We start from the raw sequence: 26,149 nt of genomic DNA, 5'->3' as shown, positions 1-26,149 counted from the left end.
AAAATTTGATAACGACCTCTATTGGGAATTCAATGTATTTCTAACACATTCAAAACTTCGTAATCTGTGTTTATAAATTAATGGTGTGGGTAGAAAAAAATCACCCTACCTGGTTTTAACACGTTGCACACACATCATGGGTGCTTTTAAAAGTGATACAATAAATAGAGGGAGTATTATTAAAAAATAAACAATTTAATTATTGAAATATAAAATATTATATATAAATATATATATATAATAATAAAAACACAAAATGGATTTACATATAATGCCAAATAAAGTATGTAATAAATTTTTAATATTTTATATTTTGTATTATCTTGAAAATATCTTGATGATATCACCATTTATATACCTTTCAATCAACTATAATAACATAACCTTGAATAAAATTTTAAAAATGAACTATCAAATAAGTAGATCAAAATTAAAAAATAATAAAAAATTAATATTAATGTTTAATAACGGTTAAAAATTGTCTTAGAGTGAAGAGGAGATGACGCCGGAGGAACGAAGTAGGTAATTTCAATTAATTAATTATTATTACAAATAAAATAATTTGACTTTTAATCATATTAATTAATATATAGTATATTAGGTTATTTTTTTCTATTAATTTTCAATTAAATTAAAATGTTAATGAATTTATTGTTTTTTTATAGAGCTGAACATATCATGGCACATAAATTACATCAAGGCCATGAAAAGATGCATGCAGAGATGCTTTTTATATTATTAGTGACTTTAATTATTTTCCAAATATCACTAGTAGCATGGAAAAAAAGGCATTTCAGATCGTATCAGGTAAATTATTTATTTATTTTAATTATAACGATATAATTTTTTTAATTTACTGTTTATTTTAGCTCGTTACATTAATAGCAATATGGATTATACCGTTGGGAATGAGTTTGCGGAATTATTGGTGGAGGTTTATCTTTTCTTGGTTACTTTTTTCATGTGTTACAGCATTGGTTGTTAGAAAAGCTCTACAAAAGCCTATCCAAGGCACCACTCCAAGGTAAATTAACATATAATATTTATTAAAACAAAAATTTTTTTATGTTAAAAAAATAATGTTCTTATTTTTCAGATTAGTCTATAAATGGTTTTACTTCATTTACCGGTTAAGCTATGTCCTAGGAATAATTGGATATGTCGTAGTTTTAGCGACATTTTTTGGATTAAATCTAGTCTTTAATGCTAAAGCATCAGCATGGATGGACTGTGGATTATTATTTTTATTCTATGGACTCTATTTTGGAGTACTAGGCCGAGATATTGCTGAAATTTGTGCTGATAAAATGGCTTCACATATTGGAGTAATTTTGATCAATCATTCACATCTAATTTAATCAATACTTTATTCAAAGTAATATCATTTTATCTATATATATATTTTGTTTATTAGTATTATGCACCTGGAAGCATGCCCACAAGGACACTAGACCCAGGAGTCTGTGCAGTTTGTGGAAATAAAATTTTAGTTTCTGAACACGAGGAAGGAGTTATTGAGAATACTTATAAACTAAGCTGTGAGCATGTTTTCCATGAATTCTGCATACGTGGTTGGTGTATTGTTGGAAAGAAACAAACCTGTCCTTATTGTAAGGAAAAGGTTGACTTGAAGAAGATGTTTTGCAACCCGTATCCTTTTTATAATCTTACCACTTCTTATTACATCAACAACAGTGCTGGCCAATGCTTGCTCTTAATACTTTCAAAGGAGTTATGATGATTATAAGCATGAGTAAGCACAATATTAAGCTTGTGTTGAATTTTTACAAGCCTTTCTTTATTTACTCCAAACAAAATCAAAGCTTGTCCAGCTGTGGTGTTGATGAAAAATTGAAGTAAAATTATTTTTTATTTAAACATTTATTGGGAATAACTATGGTTTCCGTGGTGCTGCAAAATGATGATGAATAATGGTTAAATAAGAAATATTCAAATTATTTTTAAATATTTATCTTAACAAAAAAAATTGATTAATAAAGATGGGAACGACCTCATGTACTCTATGGTCAATTATTGGACTGGATTGGATGGCTCGTTGCTTGGCAGCCTTTAATTTTATTCTTAGTTCAAGGTATCAATTGGATGTTTGGTCTTGAGTAAGTAAATTGAACACAAATAATACAAGAGAATTAAGTTAAGAACTGATTAATTATTTCGTTCGAGAAAAAATTGTTTCGCTATTATGAATATTATTAAAAAAATATTTATATACACATCATTATTTCATTATTGGTATGAGTGATTAAATTTTGTTCTATCAATGATTTTAAATATCATATATTTATGTGTAAAAATTTATTTAATATTTAATTAAAATCAAACAAATTCTTTCTAATGGATGAATGTTTATTAATAGAGGTTTTCTTTCATTCTTATTATTGAGAGTAAAGACTTGTTTCTCGACCTCTAGCATTCCTATGCATAATGATCATTTAATTAATCAAGGAAAATTAATCGAACAATGACGAATGAAATTTTTTTGTGAAATTTAATTCATTACTAGTCAGGATACTGTACTATTTTGTGCATTTGATTTATATAAAATAGGGGTAAACATTTTGGTATTAAATATTGAGAATTTTTTAGATCATTAAGCCTTGTAAGTAAATTGTTTTATACTTGAAAAGAAACATTGAAACAATTTATTGATGCTTGAAACTATGTACAATATAAATCAATAGTTATGAAATAATTAAATAATTCATCAAGTGAGGTATAAATCAATTATAAAAACATTTATGAAAAGTTAATAAATAAAAATGACGTTTTTTATAAACAAAATAAAAAATAAATAAATTATTTTAATATTTATTAGGCTGCATATATACCTCAAATCATTATTAAATCACAATTGATTTTTTTATGCATGATTTTTTTTATTAATAAATAATATTTTTTTTTTGGTTATATTAATATTTTTTTTCATTTATTGTTTAATTAATATTTTTAAATAAATTATTTATATAGCTTTTCAGAATCACGGGAGTCAAACATAAAGTCAACATAACAATCAATTCAATAAAAGAGCAATACTGAATAATAAATCCTTATATGTTTGGTAAAATGTTAATAAATATTTATTAATTTTATTTAAGTTAAGTAATTGTAATAAATAATAAACAATAAGTAGATTAATTTATTAATTAATGGTTGATTTTAACAACCATGTAATTTATAATTGCAATTAATTAATTATTAAATTATATAAATTTCTGTAGGTTATGTTGTTATAATATTGTTTGTTCATTTGTTTATTTATTATTTTAATTTTATTCCATTTTTTTTTTTTGCGCATGATCTGTGATTATTTTGCAAAAGTTACCATCCGACAATCCCATCAAGGTGTTGGAATGTATGTGTGTACATTAATTAACCTATAAAACATAACCTTAGAGTAAGTCTGAATGTAATCAAAACTATAAAGTAAACAACAGTTGTTATTAGTAAATATTGATGAACAATTTACAAAAATGAGTGAATTTAAATTACATGCATTGATAGTAGAGTTGATTCGTGTATTGGATTCTTCAGATCCACCAGAGACATTTATTAATCAAATAGAAAAAAGTTCTGAACCATTAGAAAATGCTGCACCAGCAACACTTTTACAACAGCTCGCTAAATTGGCACCAAATAGTGAATTGTTTACTCGAAAATATGACGAACTAAGATCAAAGAATATTGATGGGTTAGGTTCATTTGTCAGGGTGCTTTCCCACATATCATCAAATGAAGAACTGAAAGAATATTTATCTCAGTGTGTTCCAAAGGGTGATTTACCAAACTTATCAGCACTAGCTGCAGTAACGAATGATGACTTACCAAAAATATGTAAAAATATCATTAAAGCAGCTGTAGAGGGTGAGAAGAAGCTTAATGACTCTTTTAGCAGCGATACAAAGGCTAATGAAAACTTGAGATATAATCTACATGACAAACGTCCAAACCTCACCTGGGACTTTCGTACCAACCCGCAATTAATACCTTGTGAAAAAGTGGTACCATCCGTCTCCCAAGAGTCTATTCTAATCTCAGACTTATTCAACTGCATGAAAGGCATCAATGGCAACTACATCGTAGCAGAGCCTCTAACAGGACCCTACGAGATGCGGACCTTTTTAATAGCACATGATGTTGATATTTCTTATAAACAGCTAGCCCAACGAATCCTACCTCTTGCCTCTTCCTACTCCATGGTCACGCGTTTCGTTGAAGAAAAGATCCAACCTGAAGATGGACAGGTCAATCATGCTCTAAGAGGAGCTATAGAGTGTTTACTAAAAGACTATTTCTTGTTCGTCGTCCAGCTAGAGACTGATCATAAACGTGGGAAGATTGACTTACCAAAACTGTGGTTTTATATTCATCCTTCCATCGCTACCATGTCTGTTCTGTCTCAGATCACATCATCTATTCTAAAGGTAAGGACTTTTTATTTGTATGGTAACTTATTTTGATGATTAATTTAATTATTTATTCTAGGGTGAAGCAAAAGGTGGCAAAGTGTTGAGCTTACTTTATGAACAAGTCAGTGATATAAGTGCTGATACAAACAGAAAAGAACTATGTTCATTCCTCATTGAAGCTGCTAGTGTACCATACATGCAGATCCTAGAGAAATGGGTCTATAAAGGAATTATTTATGATCCTTATCGAGAGGTAGGTTTTTGTTTTACCAAAGAAATATGTTAGATAACTTTTAATTATGCTTTTATTCCAGTTCTTCGTTGAAGATAATGAACTAATTCAGTGTGATGAATTACCTATGGACTATTCTGCTGATTATTGGGAGAAAAGGTACACCATGAAGTCAGAAAGAATCCCTAACTTTCTGAATGAATGTGCTCACACGATCCTACGTACTGGGAAATATTTCAATGTCATTCGTCAGTGTGGGAAAAAGATGAATTGGTTGAAACAAGAGCCACTAGTTTATAGATATCGTGATCAAGAATTATTCTTTGCTATTGATCAAGCTTACTCCGAAGCTGCTAGGACGCTACTTGAGGTTTTGATTCATGAGAATGATCTGATGGGAAGACTGAGAAGTGTTAAGAATTATTTCTTGCTGGCCCAAGGAGATTTTGTTGTTCAATTTTTGAATTTATGTGAAAATGAATTGAGTAAAAATATGTATGATGTTGTTATCAATAGATTAGCTTCACTATTAGAAGTTGCTTTGAGAACATCAACTGCTGATCTAGATCCTTACAAAGATGATCTAAAACCAGAACTTCTTCCTTATGATTTGCAGTATCAAATGTTTAGGATCTTGTCCATTCAAACTAATGATGAAAAAGGTATTTATTTATTTTTGTTGGAGCTGTTCAATGATCAATAAATAAATAAATACTTTGATTGCAGATTTTGCTATTCATACTGATAAAACATTAACTGGAATTGAAGCTTTCGTATTTAACTATGATGTTAAATGGCCTGTATCTTTGGTTTTAAATAGAAAAGCCATCACCTGCTATCAGATGATCTTTAGGCATTTATTTTACTGTAAACATATCGAAAGGCTTTTATGCAGGTAAATTACTAGTGAATTATAAGTAATTAATTGTTTAAAGATAAATAATATGACTTTATTATTCTAGAGTATGGGTTAGTAATAAAATAGCCAAGACTTTTACTCATGAAGTTGCCATGGCTTATCGTCAAGCTTTTTCATTGAGGCAACGAATGTTAGATTGTATCCAGCATCTAGAGTATTATATGATGGTTGAAGTTATTGAACCTAACTGGCGAACATTCATCAATAAGATGGGTAAGGTAAGAATTCGTAAATTATTAAAGAATACGTCGTTTTGCAACCGGAAAACAAGGAGCCAATTTTAACTTTGAGTGAGGATATGAGAAAAAAGGAATTTATGACGATTTTAATTAAAAAATTAATCATTTATTTAGGTGACAAATATTGATGATGTATTGAGTGTTCATCAAGATCTTCAAGATAGTTATTTGAAAGAATGCATGCTAACTGATTCAGAATTATTATCAAGTATAACAGGAATTTGTCATACGTGTATAAAATTTTGCAATTTCATTCAGGTATGTTATTAGCTGATGAAAGGTAAAGAGTTTTAATTGAATGAGAAATATTCTGACATAATAAATAAGATAATTAAACTGAAATATAATAATTTTAATTGGTTATTTAAATAATTAATTAATAATAAATCTTAAGAGTATGAGCCGTTACTACATTGACGCTGAACTGACTTCAATGATTGATGAATTTCAACCAGAATCATACCACCAGGAGGTATTGTTTATTAACAATTCATTGAAGAGTTGTATCATTGTGTTATCAACTAGCTGCAATGCACTATCGTCCATCTGCATTTAAATCAATTTATTCGCATGAATGATTTTTTTTTTCTAGAAGAGATTAGTTTAGAGTAGTCTTTCAAGTAGATGTAGTACTGAAATTCAATCCATTTTATTTTTTTCGCAACCATATTGTCAGAATGTTTCATTTATTATTTATTATTCTGTTAATCAATTAAATAAGAAAGAATTTTTTATTTGATAATTTGATGTTAATAAATAATTTTAGGAAAGTGGTACGAAGTCAGATATAAATGGAAGCTTTGAAGACACGATAAAAAATTTAAGTGAAAAATTTACTGATGCATTATTGCGATTATTGAACCGAATATGTGCCTTGCGATACATGAATAATTATGAAAAATTATTAAACGTCTTTTCCAGGTAATTAAAAATATTTTAAATAAACAATTAACTCTACTAAATACTTGTAAATGTTTATTATTAATTAAATTCTCTTTTTAGATTGGATTTCAATCATTTCTACACTGATATTATGGTGAAGAAAAATATAGATAAACACACTCAATAATTATTTGTTTAAAAGAAGGTATTAAATATTGTGAGTATTATAAAAAGAAATTTATTAAAAAATAGTGATTATTTTTTTCACAAAAATATTTTGTATATTTATTGGACAAGTCTAGAAAAGGTCAATATCCCAACTGTAGATCATGAACCTATTTTTTGCCTAGCATTCGCTTGATGGACAGTCTAAATAAGTCTCTCTAAGGAAATAGTTCTATTTATATTTATATTATAAGTCTGTCTTAATAAATTCTAAATATTCTTCTCTTTGTAACCTCGCCATTTTCCAGTCCACATTATTTCATCTTCAACTCATATCCATCAACAACATAATTATAAAGTAAGGATTTTTATATTCCCTATTGATTAAATAATATTTTTTAATAACATAATAAAATTTACTGAGCAAAAATACCTTCATGAACAACAATTGGGATAGTAATCTTCCTTAATTAAAAATAAAAAACATCAGTCTTCTACATTAGTAGTATTATTCTTCAAACTATCAGCTTGAATATGATTTACAATATTCTCTATCTTTTCCATCTTCATTTTTATCTCCCTCAAGTCATCAATAATCTTCTGATACTCACTTATTTTCCCCTTTTCCGCCAAAATTTCTTTTGCCTTCACAACAATCTTCTTATCCATCAATATTTTATCACAACTCTTTTCATGTAAATTATTTCCAACAATCCGAATCAAATTATTTTTATAAGGCTGCACATATATTTTACCAGTCGGCATAAAGCTAGGAAAAAAGAATATCTTGCTTGCTAAAAATCCAATGGAATAATTTTTAAATTGATCAGCATTAAAATAACGACAATGGAATATTGATTTAATTATTTTTGAACCAATGACAATTTTTTCACTGTAATTAATCAATTTAGTTCGTGAAATTAAAACAACTAATTCTGATTTATTTAAAATATCACTGGTATCGCTGACAGCAAGACCAATAAGTAAATTAAACAAAACAATAGCAATAAGAAATATAAATAATATAAAAATAAACCGACTTATTATTGGATACTTTAAGAAAGGAATATCATTAGCATCAAATTCACCAGTCAACATAATTATTGTTTTAAAAACTGATCTTCCAGCATTCGGGAAATTGTCATCATCTGAATCATTAAATAAAGTAAAAAATGATAGAGCAAATGCTAGAATTAAAAATGCATATGGCAGTAAGAAGAATAATAAATTAACAGTAACAGTTTTAAAAATCTCTATTCCTGTAGACATTTTTGGATGCTGACCAATTAAAATAATTAATTCCCATGCTGATAATAAAATCAACACTGCTCCAATTCCTGAATGAGGATGAATTAGAATAATTGAAGTTAGAATTATTAATAACAATTCCCACCAATTTTCAGCATTTTTTATGTAATGAATTGGTGCTGAGAAGAGTTGGAAACATTCCCGAATAGCTAGGAGAATTAACAAAACAGTTGTTATTCCCCAGAGACTATTAAAGTCTCTTGAAAAATCAGTCAGGACTATTTTTTCTGCTACGAACTGTGCTGATGTGTTTTCAGAACTTGTCTGATTGATTGGTGGTGGTTTGAAGGTCAATAAAATATATGAATTCAAGAAGATGTAAAAACAGGTGAAGAAAATAAAATTAATGTAAAAGACATATCGAATCCGATGCCATTTAAGGTAGAGAAATGATGAAAGCAGTGGATGTTTCAACAGGTTCTTCAAGCTTCGATTATGAGCGATGTAGTTGAAGGGTTCCAGCTCGGTGAATAACTGCTTCGAGTTCCTAGATGTTTGATAATTATTCTGAAGCAAAGAACTTTCTGAATTTTCGCTGGTTTGAAAGTCAGTATGAGGAATGAAGCACTCGTAATTGAACTCGATTTCATAGTCATCAGTTCGGTCGTTGTTGCTACGAAGACAATCATTGAAGTAATCTTGAAGCAATCCTGGTGCAATGTGTGCTAGAGGTGAGACTCCAAGACAATTCTCAGCACCTAGATAACTGCCATGTTGTAGAAGCAACACCACTGCTTCTTCACATTCAGCTCTTGCTGCATAATGAAGAGGAGTGTTACCTTTTTCATCTCTACATCGGACATTGATATTCGGTAGCTCTAGGATCATCTTCAGACATTTAAGTCGATTATTTTGATTTAAATTAGCTCGTAGGGAAACACCTAGTTCCCTAGCAGCAACTAGGATTAAATTATCTTTGATTTTTACTCCCAAGTTCAAGAGTTCTGCTAGGATCTCAACATGACCTTTCCTCACAGCTACTTCAACAGCTTCATCAACGATTGGAGTTTTTATTGGATCAATATCTTTGATCAATGCTTGAACGCTTGTGATTAGATTTTTTTCTGCTGCTAATGTGATTAATCTCTCTTGATCAATATCAGCATCATCTTCAACCATGTCTAGATGATTTAAAAAATTCTTCTCATCATTAGCATCAAGATAGAACCTTAGAATATTATAATCCACTCTCTTTGGCATTTTTGGAGGTAAATGAATGTCTGGAAACTTTTGTATTATTAAATCTCGAGCTGTTTTCTTTCTAAAGTCATAAAAATTATCCAAATCTGGTGGTAGTCTTGAGTGATTTAAAATTGCTAAAACCATTTCACGATTACTTTCAGAAGCAGCTACATGAATTGGCGTCATACCTTTGGAATTTGGGATATTTGGACTTGCGTTGTTGTCTAAAAGAACCTTGGCACAGTCTGGATTATTTTTTCGTACTGCCAAGTGAAGGGCGGTTTCTCGAGCCACTTCCAAATTAGGATTGGACCTCGGGTCTTCCAGCAAAACCTTCAGTACATTAACATGACCTGATTCAGTCGCGAAATGAAGTGGTCCTCGATTGTATGAGAAATTTATTTTATTCGGATCAGCACCAAGTTCTAAAAGTAATTCAGTAAATTCTGGTAATCCTTCTAGACATGAAATATCTAGAAGAGTTTTGTTGAGTGGATGAGGATAGATGTAATCGATTTCAATAGATGATGGTCGCTTTTCTAGCTCTCTCTTCAACAAACTCTTGAATATAGCATAGTGATTATGCTGAAGACTGTTTAGTAATAACTTGTAGATATTTATGTTTGGCTCTTGAATCATTGTCAGCTGCAAATGTTCCTCTTCTGGATCCATTTTTATCATCTAAATGAACAAATGATTAATTTAAATTGAGAATAAAAATAAAATAAATTATATTTCCTAGAGATTTGTGTTATTTAGCATTAAGTAGACTTTGTTTTATTTTTAAACTAAATGAATTATTCATTGTTTTCAGTATGCTAATGACTCGACAGCTATATCAGTGTTAAATATCATCTGATCTATTTTCAAATATGATTAGAAATTGAAGTTGTTGGTCTAACAATTCATATGTACGTAGAGAAAAATTTTTTATTATACAAAAGGATGTTAATTTAATCAATAAAGAGAATTTAAAATATTCGCAATTAAATTCTTACTTCATGAGATACCATGGATCTTAAAAAAAATTATCAATTAAATGCAACATTAGAATAAATTGAAAAATTATTTTTTTATTATTCTATGTAACTATCAGAACTGAATTTATACAAATGTTACCCTGTCAATTCCAAAAAAAAATATTTGCGATTTTTTAATATTACTTGTTCACAAATATTAAGAAATCTAATTATTATGTTGATTATTTAGTAATGCTAATATAATTGATAGTATTAAAATGGAAGAATAATTTTAAAACCTTTGGCTGTCTCTTTACGATCAAGGTTTCTTGGAAAAATAATTCAATGCCAATTCAACAGAAAAATAACTCTTTTATAAAAGTCTGGAACATGATCGTGACTTGTGCGTGGGCAGCAAATTCAACACAAGTGTACAGCCATGACAATGATGTCATCTGGATAACTCTATCATGGTCAAGCGAGTTGCCATGTTAGGTAGTATTTTCATTTTACTGTCAGATCATTTTTAAATTCGGCTTTATAACCTTGAATTATATTTAACATAACAGTTCCTTGTGGTTTATTTATCAATCAAACAGCTTCTACTTTTTTATTACACACTCAAATATTATTTATGCTTGGGAAACATTCAACTTCAAATAACTGTAAAGAAATTATTTTATGACTGTTGTTAAATATTTTTTGATATTCTTAGTGATGATTTAACTAGCTTTTTTGTGATACTAGAAAAAAAAAAATAATAGTGCTGATGTTTTTATGATACTTACGTGACACTGATGATGGAAATGTTTGACAATAACACCTGAATTATTTGATAAATTAATTTTTAATCAACGTATCTTGATAAGATTGGATAAAAAAATGGTTTAAAAACAGTCTTCAGGAATCAGTCGCTGACCGATACTGATGTATAATAATTATACGGTCATCTGTACCCCACTCTCTCTCTTCAACAAGTGTCACTACATCATTATTGTAGGAATAGAAGGGGCTTTATTACAAAAGCTAGCTATATAGACCTAAAAAATTAGATTAAATTAATTTATTTTTATTAATTGATTATTTTTATTCTTTTAAAAATATTCCCAATCTTTGAATCTCATTTGTAATCAGATAATTAATATTATGACCTGGAAAAAATTGTATAGAGATTTATTGATGGTTGTTAATATTTTATTTTTAGTGTAAATATAATTCTTACCTCATAGGATTGTTTTTTTAATTTAAACACATTATTACAAGCAATTATAAATAAATTAAGATAACAATAGGTTATACATTTAAGGTTATAATTAATAATTGCATTGCAATTTTTGCTAAAGTCCTTTTATTTAAAACAAATAGGTTATTGTTGTTATTATTATAGGTTATTATTGTTAATTATTGTAGGTTATAATTAATAATTTTTCTAGGTTATTTTATTTATTTATGATAATTTTAATTTGTTGTCCATCAATTGGCGTGTTTCATCCTTCTTATAAGATGTTTAAACAATTTTTTGGCGGTTTTTGGAATGTTTATTTTAATCTACCTGCGCACAAGTCTCAAAAAAATCATCTGCGCATTCCAAGTGAAAATGGTGGGAGTTGAAGTCCTCGGTGAAGATTCAAGAGCGTTTGGTCTGATAATCAGTCTTACTTTTGCGTAGTGTTTAACTGGAAAATCACTGTTTTAGTGATTGTGTTGATCTTTTTCGATAACAGACTAACATAAAACGTAACTCGATCACTATCTTACAACAAGACAATCAAGTCACAAAATAAAATTTATTCAATCATTTAATAATTATCAACAATACTGTTTTGTTTTACTATTAACCAACAGGTTATTAATTATCAGTGATTTATTATTGCCTATAAATAAAAGCAACTAATAAAAAATAATAATAACAATAATAAAGTTAGGTTATCTAATTGTTTTTTTTTTTTTTAAATTACCATTGACTTTTTGAGTAAAATAAATCAGTTGTAAAGTTAAAATAAATTCGAACGAAGAAGACTGTGGTAGCTGACTGCAAAAATAATCATCGATTAAATAATTGTAAGTATTTATTTTATTTTTATTATTATTTATTCATTACTAATATTTATTGTTATTTTAATTATCATTTCATTAATTTTTTATTAGGAAGTTATTGTAATGGAGTTGATTTTTATATTAAAAGGTTTAAAAATGAATGTACGTACGTACAAACGTACGTACGTATGTCAGGTTTTTTTTTGATATCTTAAGAACCACTAGAGCTATCGATCCCAGACTAATTTCATTCGAAAGATAATGCAATGAAGAAAATCTCAAAGAAGAATGAGTAAATTCGGTATAGCCGTTTCTCTTTTATAACAAAAAAACTGTGAAATGAATGAAGTAAAAGGCAATTAGCTTGTTATTAATTACTCCATGTGATTTATAACAATTGCATATTGTTCATAACAATTCTAATTTATTATTCATTTTTAGGAAATGCATTTCCTTAAGCAAGAGATTTTATTCTGACAATACTTTAATTATTTAAAACTTCAAAAATATTATCTATGGATCTACTTACACACATGACACAAGTTATTTATTATTATTGAGCAAAAAGCGAGCTAAAAAATTATCAAGAAATATTTTCTAATTATTCCAATTATTTTTTTTTAACTTTCTATCTAATAATAAGTCATTTATCTTCAACAACCAGTCATGATTTAATGCAGAAAGTTTCTTCATCATAATTTAAAATTTTATATCTAATTCTAAAGTCATCAATTTTAATTTAAGACTGTCAAATTCTAGAATAATATTCTCTTGTTTAATTACATTAATTAATCATGATGACGATTTAAAAAAAAAAAGATGATGCTGACCAATTTCAAATATATCTTACGAAATGATCACCCAATCATTACATATAGACTGCATTTGTACTACTTAGCTTTTAATGGCTTTTTAATTCTTACTTTATTTACTCCCTGGCTACTTTCATTCTCTATTTATAGTATAAAATTAATTCTGTATCCAACTATCAATTCTAAATATCCATCAATATTATTTATATTTATTTAGATAGAAAGCAAAAAAAAAAAGAGTAATTCTTTGTAAGAAGGAATATTGAAATAATTTTTCTACCTTTTATGAAGTAAATTAATAATTTATTCCACCAGTTACCTTTATACAAATAAATGATCACATTTATGCTATCTAAAGAAGTATCAGAACGTGGGCGATCAAAGCAAGTAAAGAATAAAAAAAAGAAAAATAAAATAAAACCTTCATGGGCATGTTCTTATATGGATACCTGTGACTCGATGTCGAGCATTCGTTACCCATCATCTCGAGGTTAAAAGTCTTGCACAATCGCCGATTATAATTCCTGATTTATATAAAATGATAGGTTTTGTGAAAATTATTTTGAAAACTTTAGAACAAGTTTGTATTAATGATTTTTTTATTCTTTGTAGATAACCATGGGTGGAATGACTCAGAGATCATGGACACCAACGAAAAGGAGAGGTCCTATTGCTGCTGAATTTGCTAGCCCTGGTCCTGCTTGTGTTACCCTACCACCTCTTATTGGTGATTAATTATAATTATTTGTATTAAAGTAATTTAATGAACTCTGCCCCGAAGATTGACAAATTACTTAAGCTATAAAAGACTAGGAGTTATAAAGCAATAAAATAGCATTAATGATTGATCCCTTGGAATGATTCAGGATGTTAAATTTATTGTGGAGAACTAGTGTGAAGAGGTACAGAATAAATAAAGAATAAACACGTAACAGAAAACAAGTGGAATATATTGAAAAGAAATGATTAGTTGATTGTCACAAATATAGAAGTCTTAGTTGACTGTTAGATCTCGTGCTTACAGACGGACAGTTTGGTCTAAGGACGACCTCATTATTCATATACTCATGCAAAGTATTGATGGATTTTTTTACATACATTAGCACAGGATGTTAATTTACACTATGTTTCATAATTTATTGTTACTTAATTAAGCATTCCAAGGTCATTGCATTGATACTTTGTCCATCTTTTGGACTTGACTGTTCATTTATTGATGAATCTACCCTAGTTTAATCATTAAAAAATTAATTTATCGTCATTTATTATTGTTAGGTAAAACTGTTCCTGATTCTAAACGCGAAAGAGCTCCAGCATTTTCTTTTGGAAGCAGGTTTGTAGTAAAATATGAATTAAAGTATGATTGAAATTTATTTTATATTTATTAATAGCTGCTGTTATTTATTATTTTTTTTATTAGACATTCCTTGAAGAATGATAGCCCTGGTCCAGGACCTGGTCAATACAATGTTTCTGGATTGAGTGCAAAAGGTATATGAATTGTCATCGAAGAGGATTTAAATATTTGCTTTAGTGAAATGCTTTCACATACAGTAGTAGTTCTACTTGATAACTTGAGACTGGAAGTATTTATCGATCAAACGGAAGCTAACGACAGTGATATCAATATTTGTTTGGGAATTATGAGAAAGGAATTATTACATTCTTTAACTTCCTACACTTATTATTATTTCAATAATAATAATTTATTTATTTATTTAAAATAGAATAGATCCAATAGAAAACAAGCTACAGGGTCACACATTGCTAAGAGGCAATAAAGATAATAATAAGATTAAAAAAAAAAATAAAATGCTTGAATTGATGATAAATTTATTATTTAACGTGCCATGATAGAAAATAATTAATTGTATCTTTAATTAAAGGAAAAGATACAACACCAGCTTCATCACTTCATGGTCGGAATAAAATAGAGAAAGTCGATCCAACTCCAGCTCCCGGGGATTATGATCCACAGAAAGCTGAGAAAATTATTCAAGACAGTTCACCGAAATATTCATTTGGCATCAAGACTCAAGTTGAAAAGAAAAGTACTACTCCAGGTACTAGAGATCATGTTTATCATGATTAATTTCCACAATCCCAATAAAAAAAAAAAAAATTTATCTGATATTTTGTTGATAAATATTTAATGTGTTCATATTGGAATAATTAAATACATCCGTAGCTCCTGGTGAATATGCAGTTGAAACAGTGAATCTCAACAAGTCGCCGCAATTTTCATTTGGATTAAAACCTTTAGTAGAAAAACCAAATGATGTTCCTGGTAAATAGCACAGTATCTATATGTGATTAATTCATAATTAAAACATTAATCAAGGTTTTGGTTTTTATTAACAGAATTTTGTGATGCTGCTTAATCATGGAAGATATAACATCATAAATATAACAATTCGGTATAAATATATTTTATTAATCATCTAAAAATTGCACTATAATTAATTATCTCATTAATGTTGAACTAATATACAACTAAACGTTGATACTAATTAATTTTTTTTTATGTTAAACAATACTTCAAATCGATTTATTTAGCTATTGATACTGTTTTTAAGCTCCCGGAACATATTGTCCGGAGAAGGTAAATCTAGATAAAGCTCCTGAATTTAGTTTCGGTCTGAAACCTCCATTGAAACAAGCTAATGATACTCCAGGTAATAAAATGTTAAATTATTCTTTTGTATATTATAATTAATGCCGTTTTCGTTAGTGGTATTGTATTGGCTTATTTTATTTGCTCAGCACCTGGTACTTATTGTCCAGAAAAAGTTAATCTTGATAATACACCAAGGTATTCATTTGGGTTCAGGCCACAGTTGGAAAAGCCAGCAGAAACTCCAGGTAGTATTGACTTTTCTAACAGTATTTTACTATTTTTAATTTTAGTTTATTTATTTATTTATTTTATTGTTAATTAATAGCACCTGGCACTTATTCACCTGAGAAAGTAAACCTAGATCACTCTCCTCATTATACTTTCGGTCATAGAAGACCTTCAGATAAACCATCAGACAATCCAGGTACTTAGATAATATATTTATTATTGCAAAAAAAATTTTTTATGCATAGATTGATAGCTATGTTATTTAATACAGCTCCAGGAACTTATTCCCCGGAAAAAGTAAACCTGGACAAGGGTCCTCAGTATAGTTTAACAGGCAAAGGACCTTCAGAGAAGCTCAGTGATACTCCAGGTATGTTTTTTAAAAATTCTTTCATTTGCCAATGATAGTTTTTATTATATTTACTTTCGTTGATTAGCACCTGGGACGTATTCTCCTGAAAAAGTAAACTTAGATCATTCTCCTCATTACACATTCGGTCATCGTACACCTTTGGACAAACCTTCAGACACTCCAGGTACTTATATACTTATTTATGCTATTCAGACATGGTATTTAGCAAAATTATATGCTAATTGGTAGGTTAACTCTTTTGTATAGCTCCTGGAACGTATGCTCCAGAGAAAGTGAACCTGGATAAAGGTCCTCAGTACAGTTTAACAGGCAAAGGACCTTCAGAGAAGCTTAGTGATACACCAGGTATATTTTTTTAAAAATTCATTCACCTATTGTTAGTAATAAATTAAGTTCTTTTGGAATGTATATGTTTGTTTTATCAATTAATAGCACCTGGAACTTATTCTCCTGAAAAAGTGAACTTAGATCACTCTCCTCATTATACTTTCGGTCATAGAAGACCTTCAGATAAACCATCAGACAATCCAGGTACTTAGATAATATATTTATTATTGCAAAAAAAATTTTTTATGCATAGATTGATAGCTATGTTATTTAACACAGCTCCAGGAACTTATTCTCCGGAAAAAGTAAACCTGGACAAAGGTCCTCAGTACAGTTTAACAGGCAAAGGACCTTCAGAGAAGCTCAGTGATACTCCAGGTACATTTTTCTTTATTATTTCGCTTCTTGTTTCTATTTTTAATCAATTAATTTAATTAATTCAGCTCCTGGCACATATTCTCCGGAGAAAGTAAACTTAGATCATGCACCACATTATACTTTTGGGCACCGACCATCCCTAGATAAACCCTCAGATACTCCAGGTATGTTGCATTACAGATCTTCTTATTATTCAAAACCTAAGGGGTTTCATTGCTATATTATAACATTAATGATCTCTTCATTCAGCACCTGGAACTTATTCTCCTGAAAAAGTAAACCTAAACAAAGGCCCTCAATACAGTCTAACTGGGAAAGGTCTTCCAGAAAAACCTGATACCAATCCAGGTCTGTATCTATTCATCTATTTTATTTTCAATACAAAACAATAGACCATATCCCTTAAATTCCTGATAAAAAATATTCTATATAATCATGTAAGATTTTATTTGATTAATTTTTATTATTTAAAATTTTTATTTAAATTTATTTATTGGGCTTCATTAGCACCAGGCACATATTCTCCAGAAAAACACAATCTTCAACAATCACCTCAATATAGTTTTGGTATCAAACATTCACCTTACAAATCTGCTGAAACTCCTGGTAAGAAAAGTCTTCAAATTAAATTCAATAAAAAAGAAATAAAGCTTCTATTAATGAGTTAGCATAATAATGTATTCAAAATCATTATTAGCAGTTCTAAAATAGTGATAGGATAGTTTGAAAGTAGTTCTTTTCTCCTGCTTTTTCAGCACCTGGTACCTACGCTCCAGAAAAGGTGAACCTAGACAAAACACCAGAGTATAGTTTCGGTTTAAAAACACCTCTAGAGAAACCATCAGCTACTCCAGGTAATTCTGACTTTCTACCTACAATCAATTGTTGCTTAATATTTTTTTATCCAACACTATTGTTATCATCACTAGGACCTGGCCAATACAGTCCAGAAAATGCAATGCTTATTTGGAAAAAAGCATTACAATTCACATTTGGCTTGAAACCACCCATCAATCAAGCTACTGATGTTCCAGGTATTGATAATTACTAGTAACTTCATCTAATATTCCTTAAAAAATAAACCAACCCTTCAATAACCTTTGGGATTGTGGAATTAATTCAATGACTAAGTAATTTACAATTACTATCTAGTATTTATTATTTAATATTACTATTTGGTATTGTTATTTAGCACCCAACGTCTACACAATTCCATCAGCTTTAGGCGCAACGAAAGAAGGAAACAAAAAAACAGCTCCAGCTTACTCAATATCTAGCAGACAAAAAGAATTTACAGATGATCGTGTTCTGGTTCCTGGACCTGGTGCATATGAAGCTATTAAAACAGATATCGTTAGAGTTAAGAGTGCTGCTTATACGATGAGTGGTCGCTATCAACTGCCAACTGATCAAGAAAAAATTCCAGCGCCTGGAGCTTATTCACCAGAAAAAGTACATTTATAAATTATCATATCATACTATCCAATCATGAATCTGCTATTTTGATGAACAATTAACGATCAATATTTTTAATTCTTATCATTTATCAATAGACCAAGTCTAAACAATAATAATTATAACAATAAAATGGTAGTCTGGCTGGCCATAAAGTGGCAGATTCATATTTCGAGAACCTAGTATTTTGAACAATAATATTAAACATTGATCAACGGTTGCAGGTTCTTCTAGACATTCCGCCAGCCCACACATTCGGTATAAAACACTCTCCCTATATCTGCAATCCTAAAGATGCCGTCTGTTAATTTAAATTGTCATTATTATTATTATTATTATTATTATTATTATTATTTTATATCAAATGTTTATAAAATTGATTGCTTATTATCATCGACTAATAATTAAACTTCAACTTCAACTATATTAATGATAGATAAAGCATTTTGTTTTATTAACAATAATTATAGTATTGTAAAAAAATATATATTCCAATAGAAATATAAATGCTACTTTTATATGTTAATTAATTAATTTTTAACATTATAAACACATTCACCAGCAATCCATGTAGAAATGATATCTAAATGATCATTGAGTATCAAAAAATCAGCATCGGCGCCAAAGTCAAGTGTACCTTTTTTTGATTCTATTCCAAGTGCACGTGCTGGATGTAAAGTGGCAGCTTCAAGTGCTTCTACTATTGAACAGTCTATAAATATATTCAGTTATTATTATATATTCAGTTCATCATAGAATATTTAAAATTAACAACAATTATTTGATGAAAGAATAAATAATTATAAATACCAGCAGCTTTCTTAAAAAACTTTACACATTCAGACATTTTTGCTGTGCTGCCACATAGGGTGTTTGTATTAGCAATATAAGCACGTCCTGATTTTATTTCTATGTCAGCTTGACCTAGTCTGTGTATTCCTTCAGTCAGACCAAGAGCAGAGATAGCATCAGTCACCAGGACAAGACCTATTGATCAGCAAAATAATGATGTACTGTTTAAATGATTGTGAGTAGAGTAGTTATTTTCTATTACCTTCAGGATGAGTTCGATGAGCTATACGAAGAGCGGCAGGATGAGTGTGAATGCCATCAGCAATGATACCAAAGTGGACGGTTGTTGAAGAGGGGATTTGATCAGAAGCTAAAAGACCTACTAGACCTGGATCTCTGTGATGAAACTGTTCATGGAGAACAATGATTATTATTTTATTGAGTCTGTCATGTCATAATTATCTTGATAGTTGACCTTACCGGCAGCATAGCATTGAATAGATGAGTGATGAAAGATGCTCCTGATTTAACAGCATCTTCTCCTTGCTTTAAATCAGCTGCAGAGTGTCCTGAATAATTGAATTATTATTTTTATCAAAGAATTGGAATAATTAGAAATGTAAGAATAGAATGATTTATACAAACCAACAGAAACTTTTATGTTCCTTTTGCATAATTCTCTGACGACTTCACAAGCATTGTCAAGTTCTGGTGCTAATGTGACATAGCAGACATTGCTTAGATCTCCATAGACATCAAGAAGTGTTTGGAATCCCTGGCGAAAGAACCTTTTGTTATTAAGTCTAATTAATCAAGCATAATAGTTGGTTAGGTTTATTGAGTTTACTAACATTGTCAAGCTTTCTAATGTGCAGTTCCTGATGTGCTCCTTTTTTAACAGGATTGATAAAAGGTCCTTCAACATGAACACCCAAAACACTAGCACCATGGATACCACCTTTCTGCTTTTTTATTCTAGGCAAAATTTTATGATAGGAATTAACTGGTGAAGTCACTAGAGTTGGACAAAAGGATGTAACACCATGAGATAGCAATTCTTTGGCAACTTTGTTCACTCCTTCTTCAACATTATCAACGTTGTAAGAAAAATCAACACCATAGCCACCTTTTGAGCATCAAAAAGTCATTAATTATAGCTAGATTTATTAATAATAAAAACAAAAGTGAGGTTATAAAATAGTAAATACCGTTTATTTGTAATTCAATGTATCCAGGAACAATCAAAGCACCTTCACAATCAATACGTACATTAGCTTGAATCTGTTCATCATAAAATATCTTCTCCGGATCGATTATTACTCCATTTCGCACCCAAAAATCATCAATAATGATTTCATGATTTCTTAATAACTTACAATTAGAAAATTGTATCAAAAGATTCATTGTTGTATAAAACTAGAAGTTATTGCAAAAATTTTGGTACAGTTTTTATATTTATACGAAGGCCATCATGTTTTTGGGTTATCAAAATATTATCTTGCGGAGCAGATGTCAAACAACTCACATATTTGGCACTAATTATTATCAATAAAATAAGTGAAGACAGATAAATAAATAAACTGGACCCATAGATGTGTAGAGACCGGTACACTGATGCTTTTTTAAGTAATCGAACTCCAGTCAGGACATGGTAATGATAAGGTCCATGGACGTGTGATGAATAAAACTTGAGAAATAAATTTCAAAATGTTGACAAGGTTAGGATAATGGAGGCAAATAAATATCCAGTAAAACAAAAAATCATCCACATCATTGGTAAATTTGTTGAATTGTCTATCAACTTCTACTTCTAACAATCTATTTTGATGACGTCATAGGAACATGATGTCACTACGGTAGTAAATATTGACAGACATTTAAATTTTTTTCTAGGCATTTAAATCTTTCTTTTAGTTAGGTAATGTTTACATTTAAATCTCGATAGCAGGATCCTAACAATTGCCTAAACTCATGTACAATAGAGTGCTGCTTTTTTTACTATCTTTTTTTTCATATATCAGTGGTCTTAGTTTGTCTCATACTATTGAGTCTCTGTAATTGTTTCAAATAAATAAATAATTTATTTTCATAGAACGATATTTTATAAAAATTGTTACTGATCATGATGTATTTGTGGACCAATTGTACATCAGATGAGCAGCCGGCTTATTCTTGATCTCTAGGTAATGATTCATCATCACATTCCAATATGGAATAGAAATAACTGAAAAAAAAAATTGTCATTGAAAGATTAAAAATATTCTATTACTTGGATTTCAATGCTTACCAAAAATGATGCTGAAAATTATAATAACCGGTAACAATCCTTTTTCATTCCTATTTTCTATTAGCATTAAATTTAACATCACCACTAATACGGCGAGGCATCCGATAAGAACTGTTTTCCATAAAATGTGAGGAATCAACATCCAATGATTTTCCTATGATATTATAAGTCACAATTTAATTGAGTAAAATATTGATTAATCAATGCTAATTTCAAAGCTTCCATAGCTTTCCAATAAATAAGTGATTACCATCATGGATCCAACTATCATAAATGAGCATGTGCAAACTGAGATAGCAGCAATAACAACAAAAGAAAGGTTTTCGGGGGCTTGGATTTCATAGAAGAGCACTGAATACCTGGTAATGATAAACGTATTTGCGACCTACAAAAGAAAAAATTAATAAATCAAATCCTACAATTAACAGCAAGTTCTTCATAAATATTCCGTAATTTCTCACCAAATCTAGAAGATTGAAAATCAAACATGCTTGTGATAAACTAAAGCACAAGAATGAATTCCATTTGAATCTATATGACATCTTCTGATTGCTTTGGAAGTCAATTTCACTAAACAATTTTATGTCAAAGACAAACAATATGTCAAAGAAAAAATAACCTAAATATTCAACTGGTTGATGAAAATATCAGACTAATAAATAAAAATATAAAACAGTGATACTCTTGACTAGTAATGGTTGATTTGTACTTTATGTTAATGATTTGGAATACTTTTTTATAGCCTCAGGATAGTAGAAACTAAAATAAGGTTATATTTCAACTTATTTCAGTGATAGTAAGATAAGCTTACCTTGATATTCTTTCGATAATTAAATAATTGGTAATTAACAGTTAATGTTAATTTTTCATCATTAACAGTTTAATAGACCAAATTTTTTTACACATGTGTTGTTTTCCTGGTTACAAGTTGATTAAGTTTAGAGGGACAATATGATGCGAAGATAGAATAAGTTTCGTGCAACAACGAATTAATGATGGGAGAAAATAAACTATTAGAAAATAAAATGTGTATTACGCGTCGATCATTGAAAATTGTTTGGAATTATATTCAATACACTTGCGTGCATGTTTTATTTTTTTTTTTATTTCTACATTATAACAGTCATAAACACATAATAAAAGTAATAGGTTCGACGGCACCCAAGATTTAACATTTTAAATAAATTATGAAGCACCGAGCACCTTACGAATAGTAGTGTGAAAATAAGAAAACAACACGCCTCAATGCTTCAAAAAACCTCACGTCTAGATTAATTCAAGCTTTTTAGATTCATCTTATTGAAGTATAATTTAATTCATGTCTGCAATATCTGGTTTAGGTTTGACTACAATTCTTCGAATGTTGATGCGCGTTTTCTTTCCCTTAAATTTTAAACATCCTTTAAGTAACTCAAAATTGATTCTTTGATGATACTTTTTACCCATCACAAGTTCAATAAGAAAACACACGAGACCTACAGTATTTCCAATGGTGAGGAAAATAAATGCAAACATTAAATCGTTGACTGTTATTTTTCGAAATTTTATGTCAGAGGTACTACGTTGTTTTATAATAGTCCTTTGAGCTTTGTTGACAACCGATTTTAGCTGTTTGTTTAGACTAACATCAAACATGTAAGATGTAGCCCGTTGAAACTTTTCTCGCAAGTAAAATCGGGGTCGTGAGACAATACCAAAAATTGCATCTCCAATATCGTTCTTACTTATGTGAATTTCATTCATTGATTTTCCTAAGTTGAATGTAAGCAAATTAGCATGAATTTTATTTATTATACAGACTGAATTTTTGTCCATCATGAAATGTTCAAAAAGATCGGAATGATCAAAGAGATATTTTACTTTTCTCTTAATTTCTTTATCTTTGAATTCATAATGTTCAGTATAGAAACCCTTATCATAAATTGTTGTAATCCAGGGATTTGATAGATCTTCCAGGGAATCTATGGAGTCGTGGTATTCAGGTATTGTTAGAAATCTCGGCAAATTTCCACTGAAAGTTGAATGAATCACTATGAAATACAGAAATATCATGCAGAAGAATATTTTCAGTGATAAAGTATTGATCGGAATCTCTACTCCTGAGTTAATGACAAGTCTAAGAACATCAAAGGCCGCCAACGTAGCATTTCCGTTAGATTTCAGGTATATCACAAAAAAAACTATGACTAAAAGTGTGATTAATGACATCAAAGTCAAAATCCCATAGAACTTGGCTATTTTCTGAAGAGGTGTTGCTTCAGCTTGCTTATGAGAAAGAATGACAAAAGTGTCGTAGAATACAGGGTGTGAGTACGCAACCTTAACGTCCAGAAGTAATCCCGCAGTGATTCCCATTACATCAACATACGTTGACGCCCAAAAAAAAGGGATGAAATTGTATTTCGTGGCACCTTTTTGAAGTAAAAATGTCTTTATATAAGCAGAGAATTTAACCTCTGATATTTTTTCAACAATTTGTATTGACGAATCTACTAAAATGGGTGGAAATTTATGTATATCTACATCCAAGATAAAATCCTTTTCCATGTCATCCTTGTTTCTCACCCTTCTGACAACTCCTAGTAATATGTTTGCATTTTTTACAGGTCTTACTCGTTCGAAATCAAAGTTACGACATATATCTGTTCAACACAAAAAGGAGTATCAGGTAAAATTGGTTATCAATCGATAACAGATAGTTAAAATAGAAATACCTTCATTGTACGGACGAAAGTAGATGCGTCCATCGTACATAGAATCAACTTTTACAGTGACTCGGTTCCAATGACGTTGTCGAATATTATTATATCTATCTTGTGTAAAAACTATTGGGGCGTTTTTCTTGTCATTGCATATATAATAGGAATTATCATAGTAAAAGAATCCTTGGAACTTCAAAATGTCCACAACAAGTTTACAAGAATTAAACAATTTAGATAAAATAATCACTTTGCAATTATCTATACAGTTCCAATTATTCATGACATTATATATATCACTATATTCAATGCGTGAGTTGAGTACCAAAATGATTCCATTTGTAGAGATTAGATCACTAGAACTTCTATCCATCGCGAAGGACATAAGACTCCAGGATCCTAAACTCATAGATGATTGGCTTCTTAGTAGAGCTTGAGTTAGATCAGGGTGATTTCCAGTATAGAATATGGTGACATTCAGCCCAAGGTTACATTCTTGGAGTATATGAATCTTGAAACATGTCAGTCGTTGAATTAAATGTGAAGAAGTACAACATAACAGCAAACACTTACCAACATTTTCTCAGTTGCAGTCAAACTGTTGTTGGAGTGTCGTGGTGATATTAAACAAATAGCACTAAATATGCTTAAAAGTAAGAACAGTAGTAAAATAGACTGCTTCATCATTGTTGAAAATTTTTTATTATTTCTCAGCACGTCCGTGACTGTCAACTGCTCCTGAATCGACTGCGATTTAATTCAGTTCATTATTGTGCATCGTTTATGGGAATAATATATTTTTCTACCGAGAAAACGTTTTTAATAAAATTATTCTGCACTGAGTGAGATTATTTAATCCATATCAGTATTGTGTATTTACGTGAAACGATTTTATGCGACAATTATTTTATCATTATCATCATACAATCACTCTATGGAAGTAATAGATTTGTTTACATCCAGGTTGACCTGCAACTACACAATATCTTCCTTCACACAGAGATAAATAATTTTATCGAATTCGATGATTCTTTCTGAAAACCGAATGAAACCAAATTCTACGAAATACTTGGAAGTGCATTTTTTTCTGATAAAAAGTAGTGTGGAAATAAGAAAAACAACACGCATAAATGCTTCAAAAAACCTCACGTCTAGAATAATTCAAGCTTTTTAGATTCATCTTATTGAAGTAAAATTTAATTCATGTCTGCAATATCTGGTTTAGGTTTGACTACAATTCTTCGAATGTTGATGCGCGTTTTCTTTCCCTTAAATTTTAAACATCCTTTAAGTAACTCAAAACTGATTCTTTGATGATACTTTTTACCCATCACAAGTTCAATAAGAAAACACACGAGACCTACAGTATTTCCAATGGTGAGGAAAATAAATGCAAACATTAAATCGTTGACTGTAATTTTTCGAAAGTTTATGTAAGAGGTAGTAAGTTGTTTTGTAATAGTCCTTTGAGCTGTGTTGACAACTGATTTCTGCCAGTAGTTTAAACCAAAAATCAAGCATTTGTAGCTGTAGCCGTTTGGAATTTTTCTCGCAAGTAGAAATCGGGGTCGAACTCTGATAGCAAGACATGAGATTACCCAAGATTTTCCTTACTCATGTGAATTTCATTCATTGATTTCCCCATTCTAGACATGTACAATTCAGCATGAATTTTATTTACTATACAGACTGAATTGTTGTCCATCATGAAATGTTCAAAAAGATCGGAATAATGAGCAACATATTTTACTTTTCTCTCAATTCTTTTATCTTTTAATTTATTAGCGTCAGTAAGAAAGCCCTTATCATAAATTGTTGTAATCCAGGGATT

The 26,149-nt window shown here is 29.7% G+C and overlaps 7 protein-coding genes across 16 annotated transcripts; 3 read left to right on the top strand and 4 right to left on the bottom strand.

Annotated features, from left to right (window-relative positions):
- The first annotated feature begins 49 nt into the window (after positions 1 to 49).
- On the top strand, positions 50 to 3,147 carry LOC118063631 (RING finger protein 121). Of its 3 annotated transcripts, XM_035077730.1 has the most exons (8): positions 50 to 283; positions 488 to 522; positions 666 to 807; positions 870 to 1,024; positions 1,097 to 1,325; positions 1,415 to 1,650; positions 2,001 to 2,117; positions 2,989 to 3,147. In XM_035077730.1, exons 1-8 carry the CDS (start codon positions 257 to 259, stop codon positions 3,026 to 3,028), a joined length of 981 nt encoding a protein of 326 aa, XP_034933621.1. In that variant the 5' UTR covers positions 50 to 256; the 3' UTR covers positions 3,029 to 3,147. The 3 variants fall into 3 exon arrangements, with proteins under 3 accessions (XP_034933621.1, XP_034933622.1, XP_034933623.1); XM_035077731.1 differs by lacking the exon at positions 2,989 to 3,147 and having other exon boundaries at positions 2,001 to 2,133; XM_035077732.1 differs by lacking the exon at positions 50 to 283 and having other exon boundaries at positions 393 to 518.
- Positions 3,148 to 3,231: 84 nt separating this feature from the next.
- Positions 3,232 to 6,949, top strand: LOC118075167 (gamma-tubulin complex component 2-like). Of its 2 annotated transcripts, XM_035096874.1 has the most exons (9): positions 3,232 to 4,442; positions 4,504 to 4,680; positions 4,742 to 5,321; positions 5,386 to 5,554; positions 5,622 to 5,796; positions 5,932 to 6,075; positions 6,212 to 6,289; positions 6,584 to 6,738; positions 6,820 to 6,949. In XM_035096874.1, exons 1-9 carry the CDS (start codon positions 3,492 to 3,494, stop codon positions 6,884 to 6,886), a joined length of 2,496 nt encoding a protein of 831 aa, XP_034952765.1. In that variant the 5' UTR covers positions 3,232 to 3,491; the 3' UTR covers positions 6,887 to 6,949. The 2 variants fall into 2 exon arrangements, with proteins under 2 accessions (XP_034952765.1, XP_034952766.1); XM_035096875.1 differs by lacking the exon at positions 6,212 to 6,289.
- On the bottom strand, positions 6,922 to 11,288 carry pain (painless). 2 transcript variants are annotated; one of them, XM_035096873.1, is made up of 3 exons: positions 11,102 to 11,288; positions 10,613 to 10,976; positions 6,922 to 10,035 (listed from the first exon to the last, which is right to left on the bottom strand). In XM_035096873.1, exon 3 carries the CDS (start codon positions 10,033 to 10,035, stop codon positions 7,351 to 7,353), a length of 2,685 nt encoding a protein of 894 aa, XP_034952764.1. In that variant the 5' UTR covers positions 10,613 to 10,976; positions 11,102 to 11,288; the 3' UTR covers positions 6,922 to 7,350. The 2 variants fall into 2 exon arrangements, with proteins under 2 accessions (XP_034952764.1, XP_034952763.1); XM_035096872.1 differs by lacking the exon at positions 10,613 to 10,976 and having other exon boundaries at positions 11,102 to 11,287.
- A 489-nt stretch (positions 11,289 to 11,777) lies between these two features.
- Positions 11,778 to 18,976, top strand: LOC118075169 (mucin-1-like). 5 transcript variants are annotated; one of them, XM_035096884.1, is made up of 21 exons: positions 11,783 to 12,374; positions 13,775 to 13,889; positions 14,438 to 14,495; positions 14,583 to 14,653; positions 15,049 to 15,225; positions 15,351 to 15,449; positions 15,739 to 15,837; positions 15,926 to 16,024; positions 16,105 to 16,203; positions 16,279 to 16,377; positions 16,445 to 16,543; positions 16,627 to 16,725; positions 16,813 to 16,911; positions 16,987 to 17,085; positions 17,151 to 17,249; positions 17,335 to 17,433; positions 17,593 to 17,691; positions 17,841 to 17,939; positions 18,015 to 18,119; positions 18,278 to 18,537; positions 18,765 to 18,976. In XM_035096884.1, the coding sequence occupies exons 2-21, from the start codon at positions 13,781 to 13,783 to the stop codon at positions 18,846 to 18,848; spliced, it is 2,151 nt and encodes a 716-aa protein (XP_034952775.1). In that variant the 5' UTR covers positions 11,783 to 12,374; positions 13,775 to 13,780; the 3' UTR covers positions 18,849 to 18,976. The 5 variants fall into 5 exon arrangements, with proteins under 5 accessions (XP_034952777.1, XP_034952774.1, XP_034952776.1 ...); XM_035096883.1 differs by having other exon boundaries at positions 11,779 to 12,374; positions 16,993 to 17,085; positions 17,841 to 18,119; XM_035096882.1 differs by having other exon boundaries at positions 11,780 to 12,374; positions 17,841 to 18,119.
- Positions 18,977 to 19,041: 65 nt separating this feature from the next.
- LOC118063623 (N-acetylglucosamine-6-phosphate deacetylase) lies at positions 19,042 to 21,139 on the bottom strand. The gene is made up of 7 exons (XM_035077719.1): positions 20,541 to 21,139; positions 20,184 to 20,458; positions 19,978 to 20,107; positions 19,813 to 19,901; positions 19,595 to 19,739; positions 19,351 to 19,527; positions 19,042 to 19,252 (listed from the first exon to the last, which is right to left on the bottom strand). The coding sequence occupies exons 1-7, from the start codon at positions 20,734 to 20,736 to the stop codon at positions 19,071 to 19,073; spliced, it is 1,194 nt and encodes a 397-aa protein (XP_034933610.1). The 5' UTR covers positions 20,737 to 21,139; the 3' UTR covers positions 19,042 to 19,070.
- A 251-nt stretch (positions 21,140 to 21,390) lies between these two features.
- Positions 21,391 to 22,593, bottom strand: LOC118063645 (uncharacterized). 2 transcript variants are annotated; one of them, XM_035077747.1, is made up of 5 exons: positions 22,431 to 22,593; positions 22,081 to 22,189; positions 21,870 to 22,004; positions 21,620 to 21,773; positions 21,391 to 21,556 (listed from the first exon to the last, which is right to left on the bottom strand). In XM_035077747.1, the coding sequence occupies exons 2-5, from the start codon at positions 22,159 to 22,161 to the stop codon at positions 21,453 to 21,455; spliced, it is 474 nt and encodes a 157-aa protein (XP_034933638.1). In that variant the 5' UTR covers positions 22,162 to 22,189; positions 22,431 to 22,593; the 3' UTR covers positions 21,391 to 21,452. The 2 variants fall into 2 exon arrangements, with proteins under 2 accessions (XP_034933638.1, XP_034933637.1); XM_035077746.1 differs by lacking the exon at positions 22,431 to 22,593 and having other exon boundaries at positions 22,081 to 22,245.
- Positions 22,594 to 22,787: 194 nt separating this feature from the next.
- Positions 22,788 to 25,752, bottom strand: LOC118063603 (uncharacterized). Its single transcript, XM_035077677.1, has 3 exons — positions 24,892 to 25,752; positions 24,334 to 24,829; positions 22,788 to 24,261 (listed from the first exon to the last, which is right to left on the bottom strand). Exons 1-3 carry the CDS (start codon positions 25,003 to 25,005, stop codon positions 22,931 to 22,933), a joined length of 1,941 nt encoding a protein of 646 aa, XP_034933568.1. The 5' UTR covers positions 25,006 to 25,752; the 3' UTR covers positions 22,788 to 22,930.
- Positions 25,753 to 26,149: the final 397 nt, after the last annotated feature.

This window comes from Chelonus insularis, unplaced genomic scaffold (assembly GCF_013357705.1).
Source record: "Chelonus insularis isolate UGA/USDA-ARS -01 unplaced genomic scaffold, ASM1335770v1 contig_146_pilon, whole genome shotgun sequence".
In the NCBI taxonomy this organism is placed as follows: Eukaryota; Metazoa; Arthropoda; class Insecta; order Hymenoptera; family Braconidae; genus Chelonus; species Chelonus insularis.
This window is presented reverse-complemented; position numbering and strand designations above follow the sequence as displayed.

Bases quoted from the DNA above. Each gene is read 5' to 3' on its own strand.
- LOC118063603 (XM_035077677.1), bottom strand. From the start codon at position 25,005: ATGATGAAGCAGTCTATTTTACTACTGTTCTTACTTTTAAGCATATTT. The intron at 24,830-24,891 runs GTAAGTGTTTGC...ACATGTTTCAAG, and splicing joins CTGCAACTGAGAAAATGTTG to ATTCATATACTCCAAGAATG. The intron at 24,262-24,333 runs GTATTTCTATTT...TGTGTTGAACAG, and splicing joins CTTTCGTCCGTACAATGAAG to ATATATGTCGTAACTTTGAT.
- LOC118063645 (XM_035077747.1), bottom strand. From the start codon at position 22,161: ATGTCATATAGATTCAAATGGAATTCATTCTTGTGCTTTAGTTTATCA. The intron at 22,005-22,080 runs GTGAGAAATTAC...TTTCTTTTGTAG, and splicing joins TTTTCAATCTTCTAGATTTG to GTCGCAAATACGTTTATCAT. The intron at 21,557-21,619 runs GTAAGCATTGAA...TTTTTTTTTCAG, and splicing joins AATTTTCAGCATCATTTTTG to TTATTTCTATTCCATATTGG.
- pain (XM_035096873.1), bottom strand. From the start codon at position 10,035: ATGATAAAAATGGATCCAGAAGAGGAACATTTGCAGCTGACAATGATT.
- LOC118075169 (XM_035096882.1), top strand. From the start codon at position 13,781: ATGGGTGGAATGACTCAGAGATCATGGACACCAACGAAAAGGAGAGGT. The intron at 17,434-17,592 runs GTCTGTATCTAT...GGGCTTCATTAG, and splicing joins AAAACCTGATACCAATCCAG to CACCAGGCACATATTCTCCA. The intron at 17,692-17,840 runs GTAAGAAAAGTC...CTGCTTTTTCAG, and splicing joins CAAATCTGCTGAAACTCCTG to CACCTGGTACCTACGCTCCA.
- LOC118063623 (XM_035077719.1), bottom strand. From the start codon at position 20,736: ATGAATCTTTTGATACAATTTTCTAATTGTAAGTTATTAAGAAATCAT. The intron at 19,902-19,977 runs GTTTGTATAAAT...TCAATTATTCAG, and splicing joins GAACATAAAAGTTTCTGTTG to GACACTCTGCAGCTGATTTA. The intron at 19,528-19,594 runs GTAATAGAAAAT...GCTGATCAATAG, and splicing joins TCATCGAACTCATCCTGAAG to GTCTTGTCCTGGTGACTGAT.
- LOC118063631 (XM_035077730.1), top strand. From the start codon at position 257: ATGGATTTACATATAATGCCAAATAAA. The intron at 284-487 runs GTATGTAATAAA...AAATTGTCTTAG, and splicing joins TACATATAATGCCAAATAAA to AGTGAAGAGGAGATGACGCC. The intron at 1,326-1,414 runs GTAATTTTGATC...TTTGTTTATTAG, and splicing joins AAATGGCTTCACATATTGGA to TATTATGCACCTGGAAGCAT.
- LOC118075167 (XM_035096874.1), top strand. From the start codon at position 3,492: ATGAGTGAATTTAAATTACATGCATTGATAGTAGAGTTGATTCGTGTA. The intron at 4,681-4,741 runs GTAGGTTTTTGT...CTTTTATTCCAG, and splicing joins TTTATGATCCTTATCGAGAG to TTCTTCGTTGAAGATAATGA. The intron at 5,322-5,385 runs GTATTTATTTAT...CTTTGATTGCAG, and splicing joins TCAAACTAATGATGAAAAAG to ATTTTGCTATTCATACTGAT.